General features: G+C 36.7%; 1 protein-coding gene across 3 annotated transcripts; it reads right to left on the bottom strand.

The window, feature by feature from the left end:
- On the bottom strand, positions 1 to 23,343 carry NBN (nibrin). 3 transcript variants are annotated; one of them, XR_010429207.1, is made up of 17 exons: positions 23,208 to 23,343; positions 21,531 to 21,664; positions 19,891 to 20,036; positions 18,399 to 18,558; positions 17,874 to 17,977; positions 13,283 to 13,400; positions 12,701 to 12,891; positions 11,486 to 11,589; positions 9,792 to 9,927; positions 9,092 to 9,355; positions 8,352 to 8,826; positions 6,453 to 6,524; positions 4,882 to 5,037; positions 4,210 to 4,323; positions 3,387 to 3,436; positions 1,609 to 1,708; positions 1 to 199 (listed from the first exon to the last, which is right to left on the bottom strand). XR_010429207.1 is itself a non-coding variant. In XM_064649278.1 (16 exons), the coding sequence occupies exons 1-16, from the start codon at positions 23,236 to 23,238 to the stop codon at positions 169 to 171; spliced, it is 2,286 nt and encodes a 761-aa protein (XP_064505348.1). In that variant the 5' UTR covers positions 23,239 to 23,342; the 3' UTR covers positions 1 to 168. The 3 variants fall into 3 exon arrangements, 2 of the variants coding, with proteins under 2 accessions (XP_064505348.1, XP_064505361.1); XM_064649278.1 differs by lacking the exon at positions 1,609 to 1,708 and having other exon boundaries at positions 23,208 to 23,342; XM_064649291.1 differs by lacking the exons at positions 1,609 to 1,708; positions 9,092 to 9,355.
- Positions 23,344 to 26,475: the final 3,132 nt, after the last annotated feature.

Raw genomic sequence — 26,475 nt, 5'->3', positions numbered from 1 at the left:
GAAATTTTTCTTTTTCTTTAATAAAAGCAAGACTTAAAAAACAAGTCTTACAATAATAGATAGTTCAAATGGTCATATGTAGGAACATCATACACACTGTAACACAAGAAACATAAGGAACAGAAAAGCAGGTTTTGCTAGAGAAACACTGTAAATCCAGGTCACAATTTATCTTCTCCTTTTCACATTAGGATCATATCTGCAATTAAAAAAAAAGAAAATTTGTCCAAATAAGTTAATGATATTCAAAAAGTTAACAACATGATGTAAATAGCTTTGTTATGTATTTACAACAAGGGAACGTCCAGTGTTCAATCCTTTCCCTGACTACACTCCTATAATTAGCTACGGTTGCTACTATTTGACTGAAGGATGTGTAAGGTAGAACCTGTGCATAAACTAGAGATAACCTTTAATAAAATTTTCACTGACTTCCCAGCTACCTATAATCTTTAAATCTGATGCACGAACAAGTTTCTCCAAGTTTTAATGACCCAACATTAAGTTCCTTACTAAAAAAACCTCACCAAAAACCAAAAGAGGAGGAGGAGAAAGCGCTACTGTATATTCACACCAATATACAGCATTTGGCCACAACTCATTCAGACAAAACTTTTCTGCTGCTTCCTACTCCTACATAAAACATTTCCTTGCCTTACCTTCCCCTTTATGCAGCTTCAGATTGATTGTTAGAAATTTAGAGCTACTTTCTGGATATACTAAATAGTTACCTGATTTACTGTAATTTGCTTAGAGTTTGCCTCTGCTTGACACTGCTATCCCTTGGCCTTTCCTTTCTCTTCATTTGTGCTTCATCACTCAAAATCCTATGTCGCCTCTTTGAAATTCTGATGTGTTTTGTACTCATGCATGAATAACTTATGGACACAACTGAATGATCAGGCAGTTTTACTTCCACTAGTTCTGCTCTCATTCATCAAGACTTTTTGCTTAGGCAGGAAAATGCGACAACTTGTGAGCCAAATTACATCACCACATAGCTGGAAGGTTATTAGAAGTCACTGTTGTTCCTGTACAATTCAGACTTCTGACAAAAATAAAATGGATACCCTTTGAAAGAAATGCTCTACATTAACTGTTAATTAACAGAGCAAATTGTTAATGTTAAGATTTTCTGAATGTGTTCATATGTAGTATCATGTTTCTTTGATAGTGATTTGGAAAAAACATCCTTCTTCTCCATATACATTTTTTCTACCTAAATGCACTATTTTTTGTGTCAGTCAAATGCATGGCAGGTGAGAAGTCAAACAGTGGTCCCTTGTTTCTTCACATAAAAAACACAGAAAGTAACGAAATCTTTGCTAAACTAAATGAGATCCTTATATTAAATCTCAAACCATTTATTTGATTTTATTTCTATAGCACTGTAACATTAGTTCTAACTAAATGTGTCCTGGGCACCAAATTCTATGGAAGGGGAGAGGGGGGAGGGACAGGAAGATAAGCACATAGGAAAAGGGGAGGATATATGATGGAAACCCCTCATCAGAATAACAGCAGCTTCAACCCTGTCTGTGACCATCTAAAGAGATGCTGACACAGACAGTCATGAACAGTCTTTCCATGTTATATCCTCCACCTCACCTCCAGCCATTTTCCATGTTAAATGAAGCCTGGATGGTATTTGTTTTCCGGAGGGAAAGACATCAAACAACATTATCTGAAATTGTACAGTGCCTATGGCCTGAAAAGGAAAAAGGACTACAGAGAATCCACTACTGAGAGTGAATGCACAAAGAAACATAAGACCTTGTTAGGAACAGGGAGTGGAGGACACAAAAGGCTGTTACTGAATATAATCCATTTAACTGTACTGTTAGTAGATAGTATAATATACTTTCCCTTCCTCCTGTGTCTCAGTATGTACCCAGCACAGCTTTCCTTTCTAGCTCATCTTCTCACTGGAGTACTTCATGACTCTTTCTAATGGCATCTTCAAATGCAGTTTTCATGGGAAATTGCAGCTGTTAACATTATGCCAAGTAGTTTTATTCGAGATTAAGGTCAAAATTAGAAGGTTACAAACTGCTGAATGTTAAATTGTGTGTTTTAATATTTTTGACTGTAGAAACTTCATGCTTAGAATTAACTTTCATGCATGCAAATTATCTAAGTTTTCACTGCTGCGTTTTGAAAGGCAAAAATGAACCCAGATATTTTAAGCCAGTTAATATTCCAGCACAGCAATCTAGCTGCATCACGTTTTTATAAATGATAACTGACATATATATATATATATATATAAAGGCTGCATTGCAGATGTAAAAACTGGATAAAGTGGTAAACTTGGCTTAAAACTTTTTCTAATTAGAAAGGGGTTAAAAATCATTAAATTAGGATTGCAATTGAAAGTAAATTGGATAGGAAATTAACTGAGCAGGACAATTCTCTCCTTCAAAAGAGACATTAGGGAAAGTGGTAGACAACTGAAGTGAGGGCTATTGAAAGAAAACTGCTGAAACAGACTGAATTTTAGAGGCAAATGTAATGTGTAATGGCAAAAAGCAAGGGCAAACAGCCAAGGAGAACCTGGGCCTATCAAAGAAATCTCTAAGCTCCTGTGACATAAGAACTGATTAAAGCAAAATCAATAACTCTTCTACACTGTCAAAAGCACAGCATGATCGGTTTCAAAATGCCACCTCTGTCTGTACACTGGAAAGATGGTAAAATGTTGAGGGAGTTTCTAACTGTTACAAAAAGGTAAGAGCTCTTTCATTGTGAACGGGTTTGAAAGCAGCTTGAAGTCTCGAAGATAAGGGACACAGAGGGGGTGTGAATCATACTGAAGGATTTACTTAGCTTTTTGGGTTTTGTTTGGTTTTTACTTTAAATTCTGGGAGTCATTACTTCAAAGAGCCAAAAAGGAAAAAGCAGTTGCTTTTCACAGAAATAGAACTCTGTTGCTTTAGCTCCCTCAAGTGACTCAGCACAGGGACAGACAAGTGCCATGGCCAGAATGAAACAGTGGCAGAACCCATCGTTTTGTTTTCCACAATTCAGATGACTGACAATGGTAAGATCAAAATGCTTCATTAGGCTCTAAAACCACCCTGGAACATCTTCTGGCCTTTGTGAACAATCAAGCTTGTGCATATCAGCCAGGAAATAGCAACATTTCTGTTTGAGAATACTCTTATTAAAAAATTGAAGCAAGTCTGAATGAAATTGAAAGTTTAGGACATAAGAAAATGTAAGCTAAGTTGTTGAATCACTTTGATTATATTCCCTACATGGGAATACATGGAATTTTGAAAAGAATAGTCAAAATAGTCTCTTACAAAATCAAAATTTGTCCAATAAAAAAAAAAGATGTGCTGCAAAAAATACACTTTCTTTAAGTACAAACATAAAATTCTTACCTAAAGAGATCATCAGCAAGTGATTCTTCTCTTGCCTGTCGGTTCTGTTCCTGAGAAAGTAAGTTTATTCAATATTTGATTGTTAAGGATGAAGCTAATGAACCATATAGCAACACAATATATTCTTGCACTAACAGTTTTTCCTCTAAGTTAATTAGAATTATTTATACCTAGGGTGAGATAATCAAGAAGTGTTGCTGTAACTGGATACCAATCAGACTGTGAAAACAGTATATGACTCATCAGCAAGTATTTTGAAGGAAACTACTGGGAAACAGTGCTATAGAACTGCTATGATAAAATAATATTTTTTTAGAACTTTTACATGTAAAGGTGAATATTTTTAGAACAGAATTTTACTCAGGTATTTTCTGTTCTGTTCAAGAGTAGAGTATCAATTGTACTGCAGAACTATTTGAACACAGCTGACCATACAGAAGCTCCTTCTATCTCCCTGTCATGTTTTACAAGTCACAAGTTTCCACAATGCTTATTTTGCTCACCAAAAACAGGTCATTAAAAAAAAAAGGGCATTCTCTTTTAGGTTATTGAATTTTCTTTACATCAGTATTTCTGATTATATGAATGTTACACGTAAAATCAATTCAAATAATCAGCAAAAAGATGAGCCTTACCACTGACCTCTGACTTTCAGTAACTTTCCTAAAGTACATGTTCCTATGAGCATGTGTGGACAGTTTACTGGCTGAGGTTTTACTTAAAAAATAAAATCCTGAAGTACTTCAGTAACAACCACAGGGTGGTATGACCACTTACATAAGTCAAGGTTTTATTTGATCATCTTTAAGAAGTAATTCCTTACCTCCATTTCTTGCCTTAACCACTCTTCTAGCTCTGAATTCCTTTTAGCATGGTGAGCAATCAAATCTGATCCTCCAATAATGTATGGAAGTTGTCCTGCCCCTGGATAAGCTACCTGTTGGACAATAAATTATTACAACTACAAGTCAAGCAAAGTACAAGCAAAAGATCTGAGAAATTCAGAAAGTCTATTCAGATATCACAGAAGAAAGTCAGCCAGTCTTTTCTTCAATAACATTCAGAGGTCATATTTTAAAGCAACTGAAGTTAAAAAAGCATTTACAGAAAGCTGTAACTCCTTCTTTTTACCAGAAGAAACAAACAACAAAAATCTGAGAAGTTAAATATACAAAATAAATCTGATAGTACATCAAATGAAGTTTGAAATATTGGTAAAAATCACTTTATATTTTATTGTCAGACTGCATAGGCATCTATTACAAAACAGCAGAAAATACTATCAGAAATTTAAAATATTTTCTAAAAATGAAACCTTGCTCCCTGAAAGTTAACAGTATAATATGGTATTTAAATTGTTTCTTTCTGTAGCTAGCAATTTATAAAAAATAAGATAAAAAATAAAAATCTTTAACATATTTCTACAATCTCAAGGCAACACTTTTTAGTATTTTTAAATAGTGCCATCTTGTGACCATTTCAAATACGCACTAACCTTTTTGAACGTTTTGAAATTTTTCTTCCCCCCATAGCTGGTATTTCCAGTAAGGCAACTGTTCTGTCTTGGACGGCTGACAATCAGTGATCTGAACTCAGTCAACAGAAGCCTGCTAGGAAGACTGCTGGAGTCATCTTGCAGTTTGCTGCAGTTCTTATGGGGGAAGAAAAAGGAAGAAGCATTCAAGTGTATGAACAGACGTACAGCATACCTAAGAGTATAAACTTTAGGGAAATTATCAGGAGCAGAGTTTAACAAAAGTTATGATTACAAAAGGGTGAGGGGAAGCAGCAGCAGTGCTAGAAGCTAAGAACATGTATGAACTTCTCAGATCCTTATATACTATGGATAGAGCTGTGAGCTCAGTACATTTTCTCTCATATTTAAATACATTGAAAAGACAGGATCAGTAACAATGCTGAAGTCAGTGTACTTCCATTTCACTAGGATTTTACTTCAGAATAAAACTTAGACTTTTTTCCCCTCACTTTAGCTTATATCTAAGAGTTCCTTTTCTCCTCCTCTCCACCTTGTCTCTTACCCAGACTAATTCAATCAACCATGTTTACTCCAGTGGCAACTCCAGCTAACTCCATGGAAGACAAAGTTAAACATCTTCAGCTCAATTCTAGCCTACAGATTTTTGGCCAACTCTAGCACTGTAAGCTGAATCTGATCAATGAAGCAATTTCTTCTCGTACATGAGAATGTTCCTATGCCAGCAAGTTTGCATGCACGCTTTGCTGCCTGCGGCTACATTTCTGTGGATTAAAAAGGATGTGTGGGTGCAGGACAAGTTCACAAGTAACAAACTATCTTTATGGACAGTTCCAGCCCAGATGCAGTATAGCTCTTCTACAGCAAAGTATAAAATAGAAGTCCTTTAATCTGAGCTGACCCTGCACAGCTTTCCTTCTTCTTGGACTGTTCTCTGTATGTATGCAAAAAAAAGGTATCATTCTGCCCCTTGTTGACTGGCTGCACTCTGCTTTTTCTCTTCAGAATTTTTCAATTCCAGTTTCATTTAGCCTCATCTCCTTTTCCTCTGCCTCACTGCCATTCCAAGAAATTCTCCTCTCCTTTCTTCCTTCACCTCCCCTATAACAAGTTAGCACGCTATCTACTGTTAATCAGTCAATATTACATCTATTTTCTCAATGGTCCATCTCTTCCATTCTAGTTGTGATCTCCTTAGAGCAGACAAGGAGATTATGTCCTTGTCTGATCTTTAAGCAGCAACCTAACAAAAACATCAGTACAAGCATTAACAGCACTGAAGGGTTAATACAATTACATTATGTCTGCAGTTTCAGTCACTTTAAGCACCATCCAAATGCCATTACAGAAGCACACAGATGAACTACAGGTGCTCTGTTTTTCACAGTCAATAAGTTGGACTGTACTATTCAAATTTGTGTATGATTATGTTAAGGAGTACTGTCTTCTGAACCTCCTTTATTCTGAAATAGGATCCACAAATATTATGTTCTTAAAAGCAAAATTTTGATATGTTTTTGTAATGCTTCTTAAAGTTCACTGTTCAAACTTAAAATTAACTGGTTTCTTACCAAGACTGGTGACTCTTGCTTGATCTTACATTTCATTTCTGAAGTTACAACTGCTCCAAGTTCCTCTTCTTTCTATTTGATTAAAAATTATCTTAAATAAAACACTCAAATTAAATGAAAATTTAATTACAATAAATAGTTAAAAAATAGTTTTCTGCTCTTTACAGTGCAATAAGCATTTTCAAAAAATGTAAATGTTTAGACAGAAGAGAAACTGCCTTGCACTTTAAAATTTTTATGATTTTATGTACATTTAACAATCATTAGCCTTTTTCTCTATTAAAAACTCACTAGTATTTTCTCACTTTTTTTTTCTTTCTTATACCAGTAGCAATTTTTGTCCATCTGTATAATCTTCAAAATCCTGACAGTTTCTGAAAACTGCAAAGGCTTTTGACTATAAAAAGTAGCATTTTCAATTTGATATTTTAAATGTACATGTGTGCAGAAAGGATATTTTATTACTAGGATAACAAAGTATTCTGCAGGTTGATTACCTCCTGTAGCTTGAAACCAGATTTGCCTCACATAAATTATATTTTACATGCATAAAATAGGTCATTATTAATTAAACTATTAGAAGACTTCTTGCCAGCAAAAGTCATTAAGTACACATCAGGTAAAGTAACAGTTTAGTTGGACATAAGGATTTTTTTTCCTTCACGATCCTGACAAGAAGTTGGACAAAAAAATCTTTCCAGGCCACAACAAAATTCAATAGACTATTGCAAGCAGCAATTTTAGTCTCTCAGTATGGTCTGGGCCAATAAAAAGCACCTACTATTTGATAGTATAAAAAGCAAGAAGCAAAATTCTCTAAAATTATATGATTTGTCTCTCTTAAAATTTGCCTGTTAGTAACACACACAAAAATCAGCATTATAATGAAGTTCAAAATTCACACTTCGCCAGAAGCAAGCTCCAATTAAGTATCAACAGAGTGTTAAGCTGGTCTGAGCTAAGGATGCTCAGATAATTACTAATTCTCACATGATCCAAAGTATCTTGCAAATTCCAGTTACTCAATCATATATTCAAACTTTTAAACACTTAAACACTGCCTACACCATATAAGAACTGGACAGTTCAGGATATACATTTTAAATAAACAAAAATTAAACTTGTTCTGTTCTTTCTCTTATTCCCTTCCTCATCATTAATAGTCTAGCGCTCTCAACACTGTTTTCCTCTACAAATCTGCCTTTTTTTTTTTAATGAAGTGACCACTGTTTACTCAAAATCTACTGTCTTCTTCATATCTCTTAGAAAATACCCTTAGTCTCAAAAAGAAAACCAGAGCAATATTCAAGAAAACACAAGCTGTGTTTTGGTTTTGCTGTTGTTTTTGTTGGGTTTGGTTTTTGTTCTAAAATTTCTCATACAGGAACTTTAATAATCTTTCACATGATGTCTAAAGATTCTGGCTTGTTCTGCTGAACATTACTGTGGTATTCAACAGAAGAGGTCAACTGAAAGTTTCTTCAGAAAATTAATTACATAAAGGTAATTGAGTACTATTTTAGTATAAATGTCAACATTATGATTAACACAATAACAAAGAATATGAGAAGTTTTTCTTGGACCAGGGATATATTCTGCTGTCCTACCTACAGTATTTCTGGTAAAAAGAGAGGAAAGATTTCAGAATACAAGCAGCTTTCAATTCACAAAGAAAAAATGCCCTGAAGATGAAAAAACATTTAGGTAGGTGGAAAACTGCAATGTTCACATGTAATAGATTAATCACTCTGAACTAAAAATTGATGTATAAAATTTAAGCAAACTTTACAAAGCCACTTTCTGTATGCAGGCAGCCTCATCCTTAAAGGAGCTAACTGCATCCTTCTAACAGAGTTGCAAACTTCAAGATTAGGCACACGAGAAGAATATAAAACTTACCAATATTTTATTCTCCTGTCTCTGATTTACATTTACTTCTTGAATCCTGTTTCCTTTGGCTTCCAAACATCTTTTTTTTCGTGTATTTCCTTGAGCTTCCTGGTCATGATCTGCCACTTGATCTTCCCAGTCTAGGTCTCCACTTCCAAACACAATTTCCAGCGCTTCTGTATCTTCAGATAAATCATCTAACTCTTTTCTCTTCTGTGGTGCATGACTTTCACTCGAAGTGGTTTTAGTGTCTGTTTTATCACTTGTTACTTTGACACTTTCCCTCATAAGCTTTATACCCATGTCTTCTAATGCAAAATTTGGGTTTGGGTCCAGGATGCTATTTTTCTTCTGATGCTGTTTTGCTTCACTGTTCCAGATCGATGAAGTTGTGGGTTCAGTGCACTTGGAAAGAGGCGATGACCTTTCCTCCAGTTTTGCTAGTTTGGGTACAGGTGTTTCCTCTTCTTCTTCAGCTCTTTCCCTTAGCCAGAAAGAAAGTACAAAAGCATTTTTGAGTATGACCAGCTGTATCCGCAACATAACAACTTCCTCAGCTTTTAGGGACTGCATTGTGAAATTTAAAGTACTCTTAAGGAAAAGCTTGCCATTCTAGGAATCTGATCTAAAAGATTACCTTTTTTAAGTATGTTTCAACCTGAAAGCACACTGATTGAAGTAAAATTATTTTCCAGAAACAGCACCAACATAACAATAAGGGAAGCAATGTCAAGAACATTACAACGTACCTCTTTCTAGCTACCTGGAAGTAATTTGTAATTGAGTTGGACTGGTGACGTGAAGCACACTCGCTGGGTTTACCAGCTTCTGAAATTTTAGATGGTGAGACAGGCTGACTTTTTTGACTCAACCCAGATGTTCTGTTCCCTCTAAATGGGGCTGTTCCTGCATTTACACTGCCACTTGTCCTAGTGTTTTTCTTTACGGTGGTTGTATCCTGGAAAGCCATTTTCCGTTGTTTATCCATCTGGGGAGTATTCTCTACCTCCATACTAGATTAGAGAGAAAAAAATACTAAATGACACACAGGAAGTTACCAGAGACACACTGAGAAAACCACTTTTTATAAAAGTTGTACCTGTACTTTATACTCACAAACAATGTGCTAAAAACAAACTGTAAAATCTGCTATGATCAATATATTTTTATAATTGTGAAATAGCTTGAAAATTTGTAATAGTTAAGACAGTCAAATCAGATACACAGTATCTATATTTGCATCTGCAAAAGTGACACAAGTCCTACGGGATGAATTTTGTTATCTAGCACTCAAAAGCAGAAATTATCTCACTGCAGACAAGTGACAGCAATTTAGTAAATGCCATTTCTAACACTGTGTATCTTTGCCCTTGCCAATGATACAGTTCCTCTGCCACAAAAGACTGCTTTATTTGCAAATATCAGAAACTATTTCCATGAATACTTTACCATGTCTGCTCTTCTGTATCAGCTATGTACAATGTGCTGCTATCTGCAGCAGCTGGCATTATGGTTTCATCCACAGCCAAACTCTGAGAAATGGTTCGGCCCACAACAGCTGATGCAGGAGTACTTTCAGTTACAGCTGCAAGATCAGCACACGAGAAGAATTAGAAGGTTAATATCAAATCTGTGTTTCTTCGCACCTGTTATCGCACCTTAGTAACTGATCAGGTGAGATTTTTGTAAAATTATCTTAGAGCAATTTTAATGTAAAAATTAAGTAGATTTATTAATTTAAAAAACATGAAAAAAAACCCAGTTCCAAAGGACCGTGTTCTTGGATTCAGCCTTAGTCAAATATTCCACTAAATTAAGTAATGGAATTTTGCTTAAATAAAAATTAAGCATAATGAGAAATCATACATTAACACAGATATACATAATAAATCATGTGATATATATTTTATGCAAAACTGTCAAAGCACAAAATTCTTTACATTTACTCCTTTATGGTGTTCCCTAACATGATTATTGTATGTGGGATACAATTTTTTCAATTGTAAACATAGCTCCCTTTAAAAGCCTGATATACAGTCCACTTACACAATTTAATCAGATGACAACTTTTATCCAACTGAATCATTCAGACTGGAAATAAGTCAGTATTTCTGATTCATTCAGTGTTTGCAGGGTAAGAGTTTTAGAAATTTAATCTGAGAATTAATTGTGTATTATTTTCTAAACTAACTGTTCAGAAAATACATTATTTACAAGTTATTCATACAAGAATATCATTTGACCAAAATATTTTTCATGGCTCTGCAAGGTACTGCATGTATGTCTTTCTCTCTTCAAAACACATTTTTGAGTAAGTAATGTTCCCACATGTAAAGACAAATTTATGGGTTTTTTGATTTTTTAAAAAATAATTGTAGGATTTGCTACCTGATACAACACTTCATAGAACAAAAGAGAACCTGTAAAACATAACTGTGAAAATTTTACAGAAACAAAATACAGAGTAACATGAAAAGAGACTTAGACAAACAAAACCTCTTTTCTGTCCCTCAGACTTTTATTACTACCACATTAGCAAATACAAGCCTCAAGTCACAATTTGGAATGCCTACCCCCAAACTATTACTTTAGCAAATATGACAATCATGTCTCATTGTTTTTACTCCTTATGACAAGATTATTTTTAAATTTGAATTGGGTGGGAGGTGCTTGAATTTTCCTAAAGCCAATTCCTTTATGTGCAAAGACAAAAAAAAAGCAAACCTTGACAAATTAATTCCATTCTTATTCTCTTCTAACATTGATCTTTTACCCCCTCTATTACCCCAGTCTTGTATGAAAAGATAGAACAGTATGGAATTCAAACTACCACATACATATGAATTCAATGGCCACTACAAATATGGACTTCAGAAGATTTTTTTGAAGTACCTTTCTTTTCAAGATCAATGTATCTGCTTTTTACGCTATTTTACATCTACTTTTTATTTACATCTAAGCCATATAATTTTCATTGTAATTTATTGTAAGACCTCTAAAAAACAATTACCTCTTCAGCATTGCATACTTTTTTCATTTTAGTGGTCTTGCAAAACAAAAGAACTCGAACATGACACCCCTATAGAAAAAGAAATTCTGCCTCTTTAAGGCTGTTAACTTATTACTACCCTTCTTCCAATTACCTTTGTTGGTACCAGCCTGCTTTTGAGGGTTGCAGTATTTTTCTGTAGACATGAAGATAACTGCCAATCCAATTTCTGCCTCTGGAATAGCCCTGAGATTCTTGCTGTTAATATACAAATAATAAAAAAAAAAGACAAAAAAAAAGTTTCTCAGTACATATTCAAAGAGGAATAGGCAAATGGGCACAGGTATGGCAAAGTACGAAATGTTCCATTCCTCCTTTCAGTCTACACTACAATTTTTCACAATACAGTATATCAGCATAATTATCCTTTATTAGAGCCATGTCCTACATGTACGAACTCCCATGTTTCCTGCTCCTTTAGCCACTGTCTAGTCCCAGTAATCTGGTCAATACACCTCTCCCTTCCAGATTTTTGGGCATTTAACTAACTGTGCTTTCCCTCTGATTCAAAAATGTGTGAATGGAAAAAGTGAATTGAAAGATCTAAGCACTTCTTACAAGTCAGGTCCACACCCCCCATATCCCCTCCTTCTTCTGTACTACAGTCATAAGAAGAGTTTGAGTAGTCTTCTCTATCTACCAGGACAATTTAGGGAAACTAGGTTTATGTATAAAGGATTGAGATTTTGTTTTCTTTCATTGTTTATGTATAAAGGATTGAGATTTTGTTTTCTTTCATTGTTTTAATAAAATGGCATAGTGAAAATCCTAACATATATAAAATATGCAGTCTGCCCTCTCAAAGAAAACCTACCACCAAAAAAACCACTTATTTTCATGAAACAGCAGCTGCTCTTCAGAAAAACTGTATGTAAATAATTACACAACGATGAGCCACATGACCTCAAGGTGCCATCTCATTTCTTTTTGATGAAGTACATACACTTATTGAAATATCATAATTATCTGTTTTCCGTTCTTAGAATATATTGATTTTAACTTCTTTTAAATAGTAGAAGAAAAACTATTTGCTGTCTGTAATTTCAAAGAAACTTCAAGACAATGAATTTTTGTAGAACTGGACCCTCCAAAAAAGAAAAAGAAACAAGAACCCCATCAAATCCTCACAGAACTGCCAAGTCTCTTTTCCTGCTTCAAGAAATTTTAGTTATGCTAAGTACTGAAAGGAATGAAAAAATGCCCCCTTTATAAGCAGCCTCCTGCTCAAATATGTATGTGAACACCATGACTAAGTCTCTGCAGAAATTCTGGAATTACCCTTCTGCTGTACAAGAAAACAATGCTGCACCTTTGCAAGACAGTCAGAATGGAATCAGTCCAGTTTCTCATAGAGTCAGATCCTGCAATCTGAGAGTTTGTCAAGCCCACATCAACAACACAAACTTCAGGAGAAATCAGTAAAGGCGTTTCTTTTCTTCCTTCTGTCATCAACTTTATTTCTCCTCCTCCAAGAATAATTGCTGGACCCAGTTTCTTGTGCTAAAAAGAGAATGCAAATTAAAAAAAAAAATCTTAAAATACAGTCAGCTTAGAAGCATCAGAATACTGAACTGTGATCCTAGTGCTTCTCACTGATACACTACTGCAGATGTAGTGTGTTCTGTTTCTCCCCTACATTTCATTTTACTTAGGCCACTGTACTGTAGGATAAATACACAGAAATCCTTCTTTCCCAACAAACCCAGAATGAGTGTGAATTCAGAATATGCTGAGTTGGAACGAAACCACAAGGATCATTGAGTCCAATTCTTATCCCTGCACAGGACCATCCCCAAGAGTCACATCATGTGCCTGAGAGTGTATAATTCAGAGAGAACAAATCCGTGCTTAGCCACCCCTGCAATATTTTTGCAATGTAAAGCCTGATTACCTGCTTAGCAGATAGAAATACAAAAGTTTTTCCACTGAATATTGTTTTCCTTTCATGATGCTCAGATAAATCCAGTTTTTCAGTGCCAATGGAAGGCTCATCAACTGGAGGATAAAAGCTGCAAGAACAGAAAATTAAAGTTACAAAATTCAGATCTGCTTATCAGTACTGACTCACAGTCCTTTCTGTTTTAGAGTAAAGCTCTGAAACTAAAATACTGCATTGCGCTGTTAAAACTATTGAGATAAATATTTTTTCAAGATGATTGTTAGGAAGAAACAGAGCTCCTAATTTCTCAACATCTAAGATTAGACCAAGACTTTCTACTTCAGTAACTAAGACAACAACACTTTTAGAGATGTATTCAATCAATCTGCTGCATACATATTCACATTCTCACTAACAATACTGACAAATGAGACTGCAACCTCATCCCGAACCTACTCGAAATAATAAAACTCCACACAAAATTAGTCATCTGGCTTTCTCTAACCTTCAGCTGGGGACAGCCACCCCTCATTCTCTTTTGCTGTGTCAAGAAATCCTGTACCACTACACTGGATAACAGCCTACTTATGTGACAGAAGGCAAGTACACTTTTCTTGCTAGTGGGATAGAGAATTTCCCTGCAAATTCTCAACTGTTTTGTCCAATACAAGCAAAGTCAGTAGGAGTTCAGCTGGGGAACAGATTAGGCAAAAGTAAAATTTTACCCTGAAGCTCTCATTTTTGTCACAGCCTGTGATCTCAGCTCCAGGTAATGATGGCATGCCCACATCTAAGACAAGTCTCTAACTCATAATTTCAGGATAGTATTTATGGGATCTTTGAGCCACACACTCACTATTCCAGCAGTCCTGACAGAGCAAGGTGAAGGCACATGCTAGAAAGAAGGGAAACTATAGGTCAATTATAACCATATTATACTACATCTGTACCTGAACAGCAGTTTATGTACATTGTCTGGCTGATGACAGAACTACTTATCTTTATTCTGACTACTGATTACACATTCTTCTCACACTATTACACAGGAAAAAAAAAAGATGCTGAAACACACTAACAAAATCTGCTTTAACAGCAAAGATTAGCAGATTCTAAGCAAGAAATGCATTCCATGAAATGCTGAAATATTGAAGTTCTTGGAAAAAATGGAGCACCTGTAAACATAAAACCATTCCTCAGACACTGAATATTCATATACTTTTATCTGAGGAACACGCATGTAAATTTTCTACTGCATCCAAATACATAATTCAATTATCATAGGCTAGATCGTACTATTTAATTACAGTTCCTTTTAAATAATCTCTTCTTTTGTGTTCTTCACAATCAATTCTTCAAGCTTTATATACTCAATGAAAATTAATCAGCCTGAATCCAGCGGGTTTCAAAACAAGAGTATTTGATAAGTTTCAGCAGCCTGTTCAAGGTTTACAAAAATACTGTTCCACTGAAATTGAAATAGATATGAAAAAGCCTACTAATTTAAGGAAAGAAATAGGGCAACTCAGACTTTAGTTATAAGGCCAGAAGACTTCTGACACTGAGTCCCATAGAAGACAGTTACTAAGATAAATACAGGGAACAAAGTCATCTTTAAAGACAAAAGGATGAATACAAAAGGAGAAACAGCAGTTTCCATGACATTGAAACCAGACTGTAGTTTCTCTATAAATACATTTCAAATCTATGTTTTTTTAATTTCAGCAGCCAACTTCAACTGATCATCTCCTCCTCAAAAAAACCTTTGATTTTCCATAGAAACTCCTATCCAAAGCTGATCTATGTTCAAAAGACAACAGTCTTTTACCATCTTAGGATTCCAAAGTGCTCCTTGTACTCAGGCCCCATAGGCTTTTAATACTAATACCAGTATCCAGAAAAGACCCATTACAATCTTGAATCTCTGAATAAACAGATTTTGATTCTTGGTGAGTTTCTGTTAAAGATTCAGTTACTTTCCTACGTTTCCAAAGCCCTGCACTATTAACGCTGGACTGCAGGAATAAAATATTTTATACAAGGCTGCACTTATGCAGCCATTAGTGAAATTTTCAGTCATTGTTCTACCCTGCACAGGTTGTCAGAGAGTACCAGAGGACTGGGGCAATGCACTTCACCATAAAAAAACCTGAAGTAAGAAGTCTCACATTCATACAGGAACTGTAGGTTTGCAATTCCGTGAAGTCTTAGTACAAACAAAAAAGCAGCTCTTTTTGGTTTTGGTTTTGTTTTGTTTCTGAACTTTAGCATAATATTTCCCTCGATTTTTTGAGGGGACCAGATCTCCAGTAATAGTAAAGATTTAGTTAACAGTGTCACCCTGTATTACCACGTCAATATACCTTTCTTATTTCATACCCAAACTAGCATTGCCCCAAGTGGTTTAGTGTCCTGCAGATGTACCAGCTCAGGTCAGCTCTAGCTACAATGCACAATGTAGAGATTCCCCGTCAAAGCTGGAAGTATTTTTGGAAATTGAATTAAAATAGCTGCTACATAAATTTTCGGTATCTTCCCACAAACTACATCTCAAAAATACTAGCCATTTAAAACACAGCAATTATTTTAAACAAAGATCTGTGTATGACACCAGCTGTCTCATTTAGCTTGATGCAGAGCTCTCTTTGAAAGCTACACGATGGATATACTGCTAGTGTCACTCAGTTCCTCTCAGGGTCTTAAGAGTTAGCAGAAATATTTAAAAAAGTGAAACATATCCATCTGCTTCTATTTTAGCAGCACTTAACAGCTCAATTATACTGTCACTTCTGTATTAAAGGAATGGACAACACATTTCCCAGTTTCAAGAACCTGTTTGCTTGTTACTGTAACAGACAGGAACAGCAGTTTTACAGTCAGGGAACATTAGACCGAGTAAGTTTCAGATTGCACAACCAATTAATAACTTTTGATGGCTTGCATAACCTGTACTAAAAAAAAAACCCAAAACCCCACAAAAGATCTGCCAGAAAAAGTATTTCAGAGAGGACTAAATAGTTTGTTTAGTTTTCTCACATTCTTATAAAACAATGCAGACTTTTAAGTAGAAGGGAAAGTTATAATTCATTAAGATTCTGCCTTTCTTCTGAAACTGAAGAGCAAATGAGCTTTAAACCACTCACAGATGACTGATTTGACAAACTACATAAACCCCTGCAAATGTAAAGCAGCACCTAGAAACTAAAGAGTACTTCCTACCAATTGCTCCAGATTGGCACCTATATTGTTCTAACCAGGTCCTGTCACGTTCTGTGACATATACTTTACCATACACCAAGCACAGCTTATTGGGAAACCTCTGCAGCTTCGTGTCTATTACCACATGTGCACCAGGTTTTTTCAGCTGCCCTTCCCCCCAAGCCTCCTTCTTCAAACTATTCTTCAACTATTCTACCAGCAGACCCACTAAAGAAAATATTTTAAATTGCTGTGTCCAAACACATATGCCTATGGATTCACATATCAATGTATATCCATAGAGCTATAAAACCAATTGACTCCCATTATTCTTCACCACTTATTTCCCCCAACTTGAACGAGTAGTGTCCAGCATTCACCTGGGTGTAACAACACATGCAGAAAAATCATGATGTCATTTACAGCAATTTTACAAGTTTTTAACGTCACTTAACAGGAAGAAAAGTTCAGCGTTATTTTTCAAATGCCAAGTACCTTACTATTTCCATTCATTACCTATTTAATTTCACAGATTGCCCAAAGCATGAAGAACATGAAGAACAGAAGCAACAAAAAAATGTACCCATGCAGTTTACCTTTTAAAAATACATAATGAAAATTTCTCACCTGTATAAATCATGTGTTCCTACAAAAAAAAAAAACAACCAACACAAGCCCCAAACAAAACACAACCCTTTTCAAGGTAAAAATAGTAGCAACACAGACTCAGATAAAATTGTCAAATACAATAATGGGACTATTTTACACTTTCCTACACAGAGAAAATAACCAGAGAGTTATTTCATCATATTCCATGGTATTTACTTATTCCAAAGTAACAATTCCCTTTTCAAATTAATTTAACCATGAAAACAATGAGTATTTTATTCGCATCTAGTGAAGACCAATGCACATTAGTATCACTTCATTTCATAACAGATAATTAAAAACCTCTGATGTTTCAGGGAATTCAAGGGTCAGGCTAACTCTGTTTTGACCAAAGTTTACCATAAACTCAGTAACTAATGACACACTGGGAAAATATGTTTACATAATGAAATAAGCTTGACACAATTTCTTTTATAAAAATGTAATTTATTTTTATGTATCAACTCCCAAAAGTGTTTGAATCAATATTTAAATTCACTAACAAAACAAGTTCTTAGAGACGGTAACACCTCTAAGTGTATAGTCAATTCCAAGAGCTCATTTTATAAATCTAGGCTCAAGATCAAGAAAATGGCCTGACTATTAAAATGTGTGTCATGTTAAGCATTCTTCCACAAATAAAGTTACTGTGAATCACATATTCTGTCAAAAATTATCAGATAAACTGTAGCTGTTTGATAACCTAACTCCCATGAATTTAATTCTGTGACATAGTAAAAATGATGATTTGGCAACTTACCTTTCATGATTTGGCAACTGTTGCCTGGACTGAATAGCTCTGATTGATTCAACAAAAAACTCTGGTTTTATAATTGGTCGAGCACAAATCAAAGCACATATAGTCTGAAAGGCAAGAAAATATATATTTACTGCATGGAAAAAATTCACATAGAATATGGTTCAACTGACATTAGCTTTCTGAGATCTTAGATGTGGAAAATGTCACACAAACAAATAAAACAATACTGATTTTTGCTATCGAAAAACAGGATAGTTTTGCTTCTAACAGCCTAGCTCTTTTAACTGGTGCTTTGACAAAAATTATGAAAATGTAGGAGGCAACTGATGAAAATCAGTAACTCTTCAAATTTGGCTTGTTTCGTTTTCTTCCCCTCCAATCTCCCATCGACATATACCTCTTCTAAACTTGGAAGAGCTGAGTGCATAGTTTTGCAGAGAAAAACCTTGAGCAGACCTAAAATTTAAATCTCATTTGTGGGAAAACTGCAAAGCAACACTATCGATATGCAAAAGTTCAACATACCTTAACAGTAACTTTTACTGATACCATGACAAGGTGGGTACACTCTTTTGTCCATTCATTCACTACAAGGCCTCCAAGCTGCTGAATGGCTTGATTTAAAGCAGTTTTCTGAGCTACATCTAAACATGAGGAGCAGACAACCAAAGGTTCATACTCCACTCTGCAAAGAACAAGTAAAAGTGAACTGAATTAGTTATTCCAGCCAATCATTACGATGGACAGAGCTGACTTAACTGTCATGCTTGTGTCTCAGGGAAACCTGAATTAAAAATAAAAAGACCCATACTCTTACCTAGATAAAAGACTCTGCTATAAAATTTCCTGAAGAGAAATTAAATACCAATTTTTATTCGGAAAAATTGATGACATTTTGACCTGATGTCTCAAATATTTCTACAGACTTTTGGATCTTTCACAGACATCATGCAGAATTAGTGCATCAAGAATAGTGCAAAGTCTGGGAATATCAAAAGAAATTTGAGTGTGTGCTTCCAAAAGCAAAAGCATGCTCAACACAACAGTTCATCAACAGATTAGTACTTAAAAAATACAAGTGTCATAGAATGCGAGTTCAAGTAATTTTTTCCTAATACTGTCATTACCCTTGACCATAAGGTTATTTATATTTGTAGATCTCCCATATGGAACTCAGCATATCAAATTCCATTATTTGATTTGCTTTAGTCTACAAAGTAGAAAGAAATGTAGTACAACAGCCACAGTGTATCTGGTCTCATGGCATGAATCCTGTACCACATTTCAGGTATGTTTCTCTAAAATACAAACAATAATTTATTATAGTAATTTGAGGAGAATGCTGGGTTTTTTTCTAACAAATAATACCAGCAGCAGTGATAAAACTGAATCAAATTTTAAGGCACAAAGCCACCTACTCATTGCTTTAACATTGACTTTGATGGTCATTAGACCTTTTCTGTTTACCTGCCACTTCACTTCAAGGAACGCTTCCTATATATAAACAGATAGCACTGGCTACCATGTAAATTTGAAAACAATAACAAGCTGGGTTTGCTGAAGAGAGCAGGCATACGTCACAGGAACAAGCATTCAACGCCTAGCACTGCACAAAGCATCCTCCAGCTTTGTTCTTTCCTCATTACATTATCAGCAGCTAAAAAGGGCTCAGACAAGCTCCCTCCATTCCCTAAACCTTCCTTAGAATGTTTTAGGATGTTTTTCTTTGCCTACAATAGTCTGAAAACAGTCACTGTACATGACACACCTTCTAAAATGCCAATGCTTTACTATGAACAATTTAAATCTCTTAATGTCAAAATAAATTATACTATAAAAATATAATGGAAGACTATTTCAGAAACAGGTGTGCAACACAGGCAGAATACTACTTGTCTCCTTCGTTTTCTAAAAATTCATCACTGCTGTATTGCTTGCTAAGTCATATGATGTGCTAAAATACTCTTTTCAAAAACTGAACTTTTTTTACTTGATATTTTATAATCAAAGCACTTACCTAAACTTGCTCTCAAATACTCCAAAGTTGATTCTGTCACCAGATTGCAAAGACACTGAAGTGCCATTGAGTTTTGATCCATTAACAAAGGTACCATACTTAGATGTATCTTTTACTGTTAATATAGGAACTGAGAGAGATTGACTCTGAAAATAAACATAAACAAATCATTATAGTTTATCAGAATGCAATAGTTTTGTCAGAAAGAGGTTGCTATTATTATGGATCAAAGCAGTGGATAAACAGCCTACAAAATACCATCTTAAATAAAGACTTTGGACAACGAGGCTGACTAAATTATTCATCTTCTGGTTTTCACTGTGGAAGAATGAGAGAAAACACACATGTGTTTAGCTTCAGACTGTCTGTGCTTCTTACATTCAGTCTTTCTGGAGACTGTGCAAGGCAATCATTCACTGGCCCAAAGCATCTGATAGCGCAATTTAGCAAGGCTCCCAGATTTATTATCGACATTTTTCTCTATATTTCAGCCCTTTCCCTCACTTCCTTCCACAAGGACTGCTAGTCTTCCCCAAGCTGCAGGGCATAGAGACATCAGCTTCTTTTGAGAAGACATCAGACACTGCCAGATTTCCAGAATGGTTCACAAGCCAATGAGAACATTGTTAGCTTGGTTTTATGACATTCCGCCACACAGTTATATGCTGTTTCACAGAATCACAGAACGGATAAGGTTAAGGATGTCACTGAGGGTTATCCCCAGGCAGTGTTGTAGTATCTCAGGAGATGGTGACTCTACAACCTCTCTGGGCAACCTGTTCCAGTGCTCAGTCACCCACACAGTAAAAAAATTCTTTCCTCTTGTTCAGGTAGAACTTCCTGTGTTCCAGTTTCTGTCATTGCCTCTTGTCCTATTGCTTGGCACCACTGGGAAGAACCTGGCTCCATCCTCTAGACACCCTCTCTTCTACATACATGTAGACCCCCTTTCAGCCTTCTCTTCTCCAAAATAAACAGGCCCAGATCACTCAGCCTTTCCTCATAAGTGAGGTGCTCCAGTCCGCTCATCATCTCTGTAGCCCTCCGCTGGATTCATCTAGTATGTGCAGTATTAAAAGGACAAATTCATGTTATGTATTTTATTTTAAACTCAATATAAGGTTAATAAATTAAATTCCTACTGACTGGCTTCAAAACATCCACAAATGCTGCAACACCTAAGTAACAGTAAATTGCTGTTTGCTAATTCTCCTCAGTACATTTTTATTTTCCACGCCCTAGGCAAATACAGAATTAATGATGTGAAATGAAACAGAAACTAAGCCTGCAGTAAGACAACTGAAGCACTTTCCAGAACCAAGACTTGAAACTTGTCCATATAATGAAATTTAATTGTATAAATATCCTGCTATGATTATTTTAATAAAAATTGCTAGTACATCTTCACTCTGGGATAAAAGGGAGCTGGGACCACCAGAATTATGCCACTATGTTTCTCGACAAAGGCAAGCAAACCTAAGGAAACAACGATAAATTTCAAGATTAAAAAAAGGCAGGTGATCAACAGTTCTACTCAGAGCATAAAATGCTGGCAAGAGGAAAATGAGAGTATGCACGGTCATGGCAGACTGAATTGTCACACAGGCCACTGATAATGCAGTAAAATGCTGGCTACTTACAGGGCTTGTTTCAGGACGACTTACTGTCAGAACTGCATGACTTCGACTGATGGACTGATCATCCTGAATTAAAATTGCACAGTTTTTCCGTCCAACAACATATTCTGTACCACTTAAAAGCCGATATGGCTCTCCTGGAAGTAAACAAGAAACAGAAAAACATCAGTTTACAAAAAATGCTAAAATACACAAAGCACATAGGAGACATTCAGAAGTTTGTAGTATATTTGAGACTCAACTCTGTAACTAATCATTTATTAGGCTGATTAGAATTATACATTTAGTTTATAGATGAAACATCTTTCTTCCTCTCTCCCTTGATTTGTTCATCGTAAAAGGACACATTTTATGATAAAGAAAGCAGTTACAGAAGGGACAACACATTTTTTTCAAGAACAATATATTTTTACTAATACTCTGCCTTTTAACTTTTCTCTAGTATTACTTTTTGAAGATTAAGTGCTGCATATGGAAGAAAAAAAGATTACAATGTAAGATACCTTTTCCAAAGAACACCTTTTTAAGAGTATATAATTTTTTGAGGGTATATAATTTATTTACATGACTGATTAAGAGATTCAGAGAAAAATGTCCTCCTAATTAATCTAAGAATATCTGCAGTGTAAATCAAACTGATCCTTAGTAAGTTCAGCCTCTGACCAATGTTTTAGCATATCTTTGGTACCTGTCACCTGGACTGCATAGTGGCTTCCCAGTGAATGGACTGACTCCATCCCAAACATGTGCTACTACTGGTAAACAGAGCCAGAAATGCTTCTTGATGGAAATGAGTAACTACAGATTAAATTCTAGTTTTCAACCCTGGGCAAATAACTTTGCAAATATGAACTGTGCAGAAATAATCATCCTGAATACAACGAAAATAGTAGTGTTTTGCCACCTCATTAAGAGGTGGCAGAGATTTTCCAGGCAGTAAGAGATAACTCAGTTCATTTCAATAGAATTAGGTAGTGTGGCCACTAGGAGATACATCAAACATCCCAAATTCAGTCCCAGTGAACTAGGAAATAGAAAGCAGATCCAGTTGTGATAGAACTGTTCCTTATACAGCAAACACTTAAGAAGAAAAGTATATATTATATGATACATACTATTAAAGCTCTTATGGACCAGGAACAGTACAGGGGCAATTTAGTTTCAAAACTCTGCATCCAAGAAACTCCCTGAAGTTCAACACTTGGTCCTTGAAACATCAATACAATAGTTAAACATCGCTTCTGAAAGACACCTGAGGTGGCTGCCTCAAAGCTCAACTCTTCAGGTATTTCAAAGCAGCACCTGAAGACACCCCATACGGGTTCGAAAAGAAGCCCTATTAGATTTAACAGGAGCTGTGGTCTGCAGTGCTCCAGGGAAAAGCGGAGGCTGAGCCGTGAACGAGCGCCCAGGGCAACGAGGACTTGGACACCAGCGGCCCCAGGCGGCCCTGCCCGAGGAGCAGGGACACGCGAGCCCGGCCGGAGCCAGCCCCGGCGGCAGCCGAGACAGCGGCACTCCCGGCACCCGAGGGCAGCGCCCGGGCCCGCGGTCCGGCCTCACGCCGCCCGGGGACCCGCGCAGGCGCCGGCCAGGCGGGGAGGGGGCCAGGCGGGGAGGGGGCCCGCCGTGCTCGGGCCCAGCCCGCCGGAGCGGCGGCGGCGCCTGGTGCTCCCTCACCTTTTCCTGAGGCGGGCACCAGCTTCCACATCCTGGAGCTCTCCGGCGAGCCGGGACGAGGCCGGGCCGGGGAAGGAGAGCCCCACGCGCCGCCGCGACCCCGCGCGCGGGGCCGGGCCGAGGGCGGGGCGGGGGGGAGGGCGCCGCCTACCGGGGCCGTGGAGCTGCTGCAGCCACCGTCCCGCGCGCGTGCGCGGACGTGGGTCCGGCGCGTCCCAGCGCGGCCCCGTCAGGGCCGTGTCCCCGTCACGGCGACACCCCCGGCACCCCCCGGCACCACCCCCGGCACCCCCCGGCACCCCCGGTCCCTTCTGCTCCGTGTCAGCGTGGGCCGGGACTGACATCTTCAGCCGAGGCCCCGCGGGTGGGTTGTGTCCCTCTGTCCTGCCCTTCTCAGTGCGCTAATAAATAATATCCCTAATAAAATGCATTGCATGCGGAACAGGAAACGTTCTAGACATCTCTTAACTGAAAGAAAATTTTGGAAAAAAAAAATACAATTTTAAATAAAAAACACCTGGGAGCTTGAAGGCCATTCGGCAGATTACCAAAGACTTGACTTACACTGACTGTTCTGGAAACAGCAGAGGAAGCCACACGTGCGTGACCGCAGTCACACACTTTTGAGGAATGGCTCAAAATACCAATTTCTCCTTGTGCCAGGCAGCTCACAGGGAGAAGGGGATCAAACTCCTCATGTCCACCTTCACATCAGCCGCAGTTGGAGAGCAAATTCCTTCCTACGGGGCAGTCGGCTTACTTCTCAAATAATGAATAATGGTAATTGTTTGCCCCTTAACTTTGCAAAATAGTGAAATCTTTTGAAGTTACAACCACAGTTAAGAAGTTTTAGTATAAAAAAAACCCACCGTGGAGTTGAAATGGGGAGGGGAAACTCAGGATAACATTTTTCTAATAGAAAATATTAATCTAAAACATACAGAAATGTTAATGTGAGCTGCCAGAAATGTTTCTGTAGTATCATAATCTCTTTAATCTCCATGTGACTTTAAGTATCCTTGGTTCTTATATGTTCATTTAGATAGCCTTTTATATTTTCCTACACTTCTAAGATAAATGATCAATCTCCTTAATCTCTTTCCTTCTGAGTTTTCTCCATCTTATTTGCTTGTTCTTTTTAGTCTCTCATAATTTTGCCATTTCGGTTTTGAGCTAAGGTGACCAGAAATATACAATATAACCTGAATGAGACTATTTCTCAGCTTTATATAACTGTACTTAAGTATTTTCTGTATCGTTGTCATTATTTTATGTCTTATTTAACGTTTTGGCTTGACTTCTGTGACCAACTCATATGACAAATCCTAATCATAAGAAACTGTATGAATCATATAAACCCCTTTAAATTTTCCTGCATTTATCCAATTTTATTTTATTTTATTTTTCTGGTATCATGGTTTCCCATTCATTTACCTTCTAGACTTTGTGAGTTCTTGCAGTCTGACTGACCTAGCTGTCTGTCCTCTAATATTTGTTGGTTTTCTATTTGTTCCTTTTTTCAATTCACAGATAAATGATTCAGCAGAGTTCAAAAGTTAGAGACTATCAGAGCAGAAGGGGCGTTTCAGATACTCATATGGACCACAGGCTTAACTTGCATCTAACTTTTGAAATAGTACCACACCTGACGCCTGTGAAACCGTATCTAAACAGAATATCAAGGCAATCTTTCATTAAACATTTGCTCTTAACAGAAATTTAGGTCAGCATTATGTCCACATTTTATTCCTGACCTAGGATTTTTTTTTTCCTTAGTAGTCTTTTGTGTCAAAAGTCTCTTTTTTATTTTTAAACCTTATAATCAGGTGCTATGCATTTCTTTCAACAAGGTAGTTTGAGTGGCAGAAACTGCACTGGCATGCAAGTTTACAATGGTGACTGAGGTTTCTGCTGAACTCTGTTATGCCACTTGGCTTAATCCGTGAAAGTCTAAATTATGCCTGCCAGCTCTTGCATATTCATCACCTCTTAGGTATTTCTGTAAGAGGTGATTAAGACATCATTACCTTTGCAGAAGTCTAGTGACAGACAGACACTTTCAGATCATGCTTTTCTGGGTATTACATTTTTTGATGATGTTAGATTTAGTCTTATAATTTCTCATGTTACCCTGGAAGATTAGAAAACGCAAAAAAAAACCCCACCAAAAATCCTAACAGATACTTTCTGCTTTAAACCTCCTGGCATGCTTTAAAACAGAGATTGGATGCTTCAGTATTTCAGTTAAGCTGTTCTTAAACTCTTTCTAAACTTGTAAATCACCCAAAATGAAGTAGAATTTTAGAAAGTGGGTTAGTAGCCTATTAAGCCAATTTATTTTCCTTGTAAAATGCTGGTAGTTCTTCCTTCAATTATATTTTTAGATTTTTTGGTTGGTTCGGTGATTTTTTTTTTTTATTTTTAGTTCAGTGATTACATATCTCTTGAGACTCAGTATGTTTTGAATTAATTAATTTTAATCAAATGTTACCATGTAAATCTTAGAATGTCAGAGTCTCTGACACCTATCAGATATGCAGTTTTAATGGTACTGTGGAAACTACTGCCTAGCAGCGTGGCACTATTGCTTCAGTGGCTGCCAGATGGTGTGCAGCACCTAGATATTAGGTACTCTAGAACTTACTGCACCAACAGAGCATCAACATTATTTTTTTTGTTTTTTCTAAATGTTGAACATTTAGAAAAATAGCTGTTTGGCCATTTGGCAATGATGACTAAGCTGTAAGATTTGAAGTCTGGTGCCTCTGAACTCCCATAGCAGCGTGTGTTCAGTTTGCCCTGAATTCAAAAATTGATAGCATAGACCTAGTGATAGTTGTTTTGTCTTTCATGGCAAGTTTTGTAACTGCACAGATTCATCAAGTGTTGTCTCTTCCCCTCAAAACCAGCAGCTTTATTAAATCTCTATGTTCTTACAGGTACCATTCATCTTCCCCACACCCTTACTTACCCTCTCATTCCTTATGGGCAGATATGACTCTGCAGGTTTCTCTGCCTTATTACCCAGGCTGTGCAAATGGGTAGGTATCAGTCGGGTACATCCTTTTTCCCGAGTTTTGTTAACCTCCCATCTGAGATAGCTGAAACATAGATAGCCTTAAACCCTTAGCAAGGCAATTCTACCGACAAGTAATTTGCCATTCTAACACCTGGACGTCGCTTACAGCTTGCTTATTAGCTGCTGTTTCACGGACTAAATCTCCTTTCTTGTGGATTACGCTTGAAAGTGTACAAAGATCAAACACCA

The sequence above is a fragment of the Pseudopipra pipra genome, chromosome 1 (assembly GCF_036250125.1).
Source record: "Pseudopipra pipra isolate bDixPip1 chromosome 1, bDixPip1.hap1, whole genome shotgun sequence".
Taxonomy (NCBI): Eukaryota; Metazoa; Chordata; class Aves; order Passeriformes; family Pipridae; genus Pseudopipra; species Pseudopipra pipra.
The sequence above is the reverse complement of the archived record's forward strand: the minus strand, read 5'-3'. Positions and strand labels throughout refer to the sequence as shown.